This window comes from Buteo buteo, chromosome 6 (assembly GCF_964188355.1).
Source record: "Buteo buteo chromosome 6, bButBut1.hap1.1, whole genome shotgun sequence".
Lineage (NCBI taxonomy): Eukaryota > Metazoa > Chordata > Aves > Accipitriformes > Accipitridae > Buteo > Buteo buteo.
Window position 1 is genome coordinate 49,572,239 of NC_134176.1, and position 6,000 is coordinate 49,578,238.

The following is a 6,000-nucleotide window of genomic DNA, read 5'->3' on the forward strand; positions in this document are numbered from 1 at the left end:
GAACTATAGCCTGTCCCTAATGAGTGGTCACCACCTGTAGATGACACACTGTAAGAACATGGTATAAAAATGGTAAGCATAGCCCAGAGAGCAGTTTAGATACACCTTCCTCCTGCCCCTTTCCTCTTTCAGACCCTCGAGGAACTCATCTTTGGGAATTTATTAGAGATATTCTTCTCAATCCTGAGAAAAACCCGGGATTAATCAAGTGGGAAGACCGGTCAGAAGGTGTCTTCAGATTTTTAAAATCCGAAGCTGTGGCTCAGCTCTGGGGAAAGAAGAAAAACAACAGCAGCATGACGTATGAGAAACTCAGCCGGGCTATGAGGTGAGCTGAGATGTTGCTGTAGAAGACTGGGGCACATAAAGAGACTACCTGAATGGAGAATTGTTTGACTTTTAAAAATGAATAGTCAGCAGCACCAGTTGCTTTCTTTGACAGCTGAGTCTCTCCCACTATTTTGGGGATTGTAACATTACGTTCTTCTTTGTCTTTTCTTTCCCCTGCTTATCCTGTATGCTATAGTATATATACCATACTTAACATACATGAGTTATATATATAATATACATTCCGTTACTGTCCACCCAAACAACCAATGTAGGAAGGAAACACAGTTGTAGCAAGCTGAAAGTTCACATGCTACTGAATTGGGAGGGCTTAAAGGGCCCAGTAATGGCCAGAGACCTTGTTATTTCCAGCAGTGTTCAGAAACTAGATGTAGCCCCCACCCATTATCTTAAAATAGATTTACAAATTCTATGTGAGGATTTTTTCTGCTCTTTGCTTTAACATTTTGAGCACTTTTTCCATAACCTATTCAAGTTCAAAATGTATTTTTAAATGGAAGCTGAGATTCTTTCCTGGTCTGATTTCAGGTCCTGGCTTGTCTGGAAATAAAATCCCATGAAATCTCATAAGAGTGTGTGATAAATATGGCAATATATTATGACCTGAAATATGGTGAAATTCAAACTCAGAAGATAATTAATGTAAAGTAAAAAGAAGACATCAATTTTTTTCTCCTCTTTCAGTTATAATAATCTTAGGTATTTTATATATATAACTCAATAGAAAATAAAGAGTTTTCAGCTAGCGGAGGGATTGCCTAGTTGGCAGTGGCCTTTTAGGACCATAAGTTAATTTAATCTTAAATCTTTTTCTATATTTTTATTTTAACAGATACTATTACAAAAGAGAAATCCTGGAGCGTGTGGATGGTCGGAGATTAGTATATAAATTTGGAAAGAATGCCCGTGGCTGGAGAGAAAATGAGAATTAAATATGTCAAGAAATAACATTTAAAACTCCTGGATGTAAATATTCAAAGACTATTTTCTTATATTTATGTACCAAACTGGGGTGAAAAACCAATTCTACTTCTGTCGGGAAGAAGGAACATTATATTATTGGTGTTAAAATTATTTTATTTGAAGTATGTCCTGTATGGGGAAAAAATGTACACAGTTTTCTGTGATATAAGATAACATTATAGAGTTATGATTATTTGTCCCTTCTTGTGAAGTTTTTATCTTTTTTTTTAAATCATACAGGCATAATGTGATTTATGAGTCACGCAAAGAAAGGGAAGGAGCGAAATACTAGGGCATTTAGGGAGTATGATAATCCACTTTGGAAGGCAACTATAAGTGGAGGAAACAGTAAAGCATCTCTGAGCCAAGTAGTCTTCTTCCATAGTCAGTTGGTTTATAGCTTTCATTGGCCAATATCACTTGTTCCTTCCCTCCTCTGATTTCTGAGTGTTTTAAAACTTTGCTGGCTTCCAGTTGCTTTTGTTGAGTCAGACCCTGGGTTCCTCTTCAGATAGCTTATCCCAGCCACAGAGAGCAGTGGCTCTGCAAGGTGGCTGTCAGCATTTATTTGGAGAACCCATACTACCTCCACCACTGGTACCTTCTTTTGTAGGCAGATGTTTAGGACCTGACCTTACCTGGTACTGAGTATCCTCCCTAATCTCCAAAGGGCATTCAGCTCATCCCAGGAAAAGGGCTATTTGTTTTTAACTAACATCTTTGAGGTGAACCGCAGGAAGAGAGTCGATCTCAGGGACCAAAAGCTATTGAAGGAAGATGATAGTTTTCTGACTGGGCAAACTTACTAAAAGGCACTGGTTTCCCAGTAGAAATATTAATACTCCTCCCACCCACTTATATTCCTAATTAAAACATTCAAATCCATGCCACATGAAGCAGTGAGGAAGTGGTCAAGCAAAACATATATTAATCCCATGGCACGAGGGAGCAGTCTCCCCAGTTCCTTCTAGTTGTATGGTCCTCCTGGCAGGTCAAGTCTCACTTGGACAGGTACTTTCAAAAAAGTTTGGAGAAATACAAAGCTCCATTGCGTGTAAAATATTAGTTCCCTTTGCTTTTCTCAAGTCTAACTCCATATTGTATTTGTATTTGTCAACTGTGCTTGGGATTCTTAGTTGGAGAAAAACCCACCAACATAAAGACACTGAGATTTTGGGGGACATTCAGATCTGGGTCAGTATTTTGGGCTCATCTCTATGCAGAGACTGAACGTTCATTGGCAGCTTTTTCTTTCTCCAAGTCACAAATGCTTCCTGCTGGCACCAAGCACATGCAGAACATGGGGAAATAAAAACTAGAGGAGGCAGCACTTCACCAGGTCACTGAGTACGTGCGATGTGGGAGTTGAGAAACAGGATTTTCTTGGTGATGTTAACAGAGGTGAAACCAAGATCAATTCCTACTCACTTTTTCAGGGATGGGGAATTTAGAAAACAGTAATAGGGGCTGAGAAGTCCAGGACAAAAAAAAAAAAAAAAAAAAAAAAAAAAAATTAAGAATGTTAAATCCATTCAATATCCATTTCCTCAGGCGTCCCCTGGATTTGAATCCATATTATCTTGAAATGCAGCAAGGTGCAGCTGGAGGTTGTAGGATATTCCATTTTTTGTTTGTCTTAAAAGGAAATAGAGTTGAAACCAAGAGACAACAGAAGTATCAATATAAAGGGTATCAAAAGTGCTTAGCAACAATTTGTAGGCAAACATGAGAGCCTAACTTGTTATCTACACATGTAGGGCATGTCAAACAAAAACACCACCTCCTACACTGTGTATGCCAGAGCTGTCACCATCAATTACCCATACATGACAATTTTTACTTTTCATAACCTGGGTGGAGAGAGGTTCATCCTATTTACAAATCAAATAATAAGCCTCTGTACTTCAAAGTCATTTTTGTCTCTCAGTCTCTCTCTTTTTTTTTTTTAACTGACTGTGCTAGCCTTGCTTGCTTTTGCGCAACTCAATAATTTCCTTTTTTTAGCTTAATTAGCTACATTCCACTTCCTTTACCATCATTTTGTAGTTCATACAACAAGAACCAGACCGCCAGACAAGGAGAGCACCTTCACTTTGCTCCAAAGACGGTTTCTTCCCCCACCCCACAGTTATTTGCAGCACTTTGCTCCATGCTCTTCACCCTCCCCCTTCCCCCTCTTCCCCCAATCCACGCCTTGGATGAAAATCTGAAATCAGTGGTACCATCACAAATACGCAATACTGTTGTACTTTATCTCGGGTTAACCTACATCTTACTGCAACTGATTGGAATACCTTAACAAAGCTGCTTTCTACCAGATCTCTTACCAAACTTCTTGGGAGATAAAACAAACTCGTGATATACGTGTGTCACCACTTGGTTACTGAGCAGCTAAACCTGCTTTTAAAGGTTTTGAAAGATAAAGCTTTATTTAGAAGCATACTGTATAAATCTAGAGAGTGATTTACACTGGGGTGCAGTATAAACGCCAGTCTTCCACTGTCATGTCTTTCAGCACGTGGAAATCGTGCAAGTTTCTATTCCCACTCTGCAGAACTTTTCAGACTAGGTACTTGTCATTCAGCATTACAATAGCACAAAGTTGGAATAGAAGCCAGCCAACATTTACTCTGTTTTACAAATATATTAACCTTTGCCTAAGACAAACACAAAGGACTGTTTAAAACTACAGTTCTTGCCAAGGACAGATGCAACCAACCAAAGGGAGTCTTTTTACCAGACCTAAGCAAATGGAGGAAATGAAGACATGAATGTTTATATAAATTACTATTTAAACAAAAAGCATTTCTGATTGCTCTTTTATTTTGTATTTCAGAGGCTGAGCAATCATATTTTTAGATGTTTCCTTTCAGTTAGCAGCTGCTGAACTGGTAGCACCATGTGTATAGATTTTTATTGTACCATAATTTTTCATATGTATAAAGCTCTAGATAGGAAAGTATATTATATTTATATAGTTACATGCAAATCACAATGTCAAAGGTGTTGGCATGAGCATTCTCAAACTGTATTTTCTGCACAAAATTAGAGCAACATACTTTAAAAACATCCTGAGAAACTGTATGTAGGCTGGTGAACTACAGAGACATTAAAATGTTTTGTTACATTTTCATCTTTCTGCAGCACATTGCATAATTCTTGCTTGCTTCTCACAGCATCATCTTCAATGTATACATGTGGGAAAAAATCCACATCAGATATTTCACTATTGCCATTGTAAATCTCAGCTTGGAGACTATGTATCACAAAATGGTTCTAAAGACTGCTTCTATTTTTGTGGATATGATAAAAATTCAAATAAAACACTCATGAAAGACATCTTCTGATGAATGTTTGTCTCTTTATGTCTTGGAAGAGACTAATATGAATTCTTTCAGTATTGGAGAATATGTCAACATTGGCAGAAGGACTGATGTAACTACCACAAAATCCAATAGCTTAAATTTACTAATAAGCTGAATAGCCCATCTATTGTGAAGATACTGAATTTCCAAACCTATTTTATGTCTCACAGGCCTCACTGGAATACTCAATTATGTTGACACACCTAGATTGCCTATCTTGTTCAGCTGCTAAACTTTGTAAAGGTCTTACTTCAGCACTGATTTAACTTCAAGGTATTTTGAAGTGTGTGCAAGGGCTAGGCTGATTAAGGATGCCGTTACTCACACTCAGCATTTCCTTTACTGAATCAAAGCAGCTAAAACTATGAAATCCTGTCCTTCATGTTATTTTCCTATCTAAGCGGTGGCTACAAAAACACTCAATGAACAAAGAGAACATCTCTCCTGATTGGGTCTGCAGCTCGAGGAAAAAAGTGGAAACCCCTATAATTAAGAGAAAGTCAAAGTAAGGCATTTACACTCTGGGGGGAACTGTGGCCGTATCAGTATGGTGTGAGGGTGCAGTGCGTGGGACCTGCAGTGAGCTGGTATCAGCTGGGTATCCCGAACTGGTGGGCACCACGGTGATGCAATGTGGCGTGCCTGCTGCGGCGACCCGTGCTTGTCGCTGTGCCAGCACGTCTGGAGTTGGGCTTGAATCTCAAACTGGGAGCTTCACTGCAAGGGGACAAATCACACTGTCATGCTCTATAATCTGCAAACGTGCTTAATTTTAAGCAAGCGATTCCACTGCATTTGAAATTATGTATATGGAGGATGGTGGCTCTAAAAGTGTTTGGTCTATGTTGAATCAGCCTATATTCGAACCCAGAATTTCAAGGGGCTCCAACATTATGTCCACCTAAGTAGGAGAGTATGTTTGAATTTTAAACACAGGTACAACCCCCACGTTTAGCATGCAAAACCAGGCAAAACCAGTGCCCCAAAAGAGCTGTTATAGTTCGAGAACTTGGGAGTTCCAAGTCAGGTTTCAAAAGGAATTGAAAGCGGATTTCAAGCAAGTTCAGACTGAATTTTAAGTAAGTACACAGCTGGTTTTCCAGTAAATGGTCGTGCCTTTTGTTTCAAGCAAGCTGAGGCCAATATTTGAGACAAAGACAAATGAGAATATTGTTTGGAAACATGCAAATAAATGCATACTTAAAAAAACCCCAAAACTCTTCTTTGGTTGTGACTTAAAATCAAGCAAAACTTCTGTTTTCAGCTGCATTCGAAGGCCATATGAAATAAAAATTCAAGGCAAAATTCAGAGTTTGCAAAT

At 38.7% G+C, this 6,000-nt stretch overlaps 1 protein-coding gene across 3 annotated transcripts in view; it reads left to right on the plus strand.

Annotated features, from left to right (window-relative positions):
• EHF (ETS homologous factor) overlaps positions 1-4,647 on the plus strand; it is a 35,112-nt gene extending 30,465 nt beyond the window's left edge. For all 3 annotated transcript variants that reach the window (XM_075030895.1, XM_075030897.1, XM_075030898.1), the window contains 2 exons: positions 133-328; positions 1,184-4,647. In XM_075030895.1, the coding sequence (XP_074886996.1) occupies positions 133-328; positions 1,184-1,283 (296 nt within the window). In that variant the 3' untranslated portion in view covers positions 1,284-4,647. The remainder of the gene's footprint in view (positions 1-132; positions 329-1,183) is intronic.
• The last annotated feature ends 1,353 nt before the right edge of the window (positions 4,648-6,000 follow it).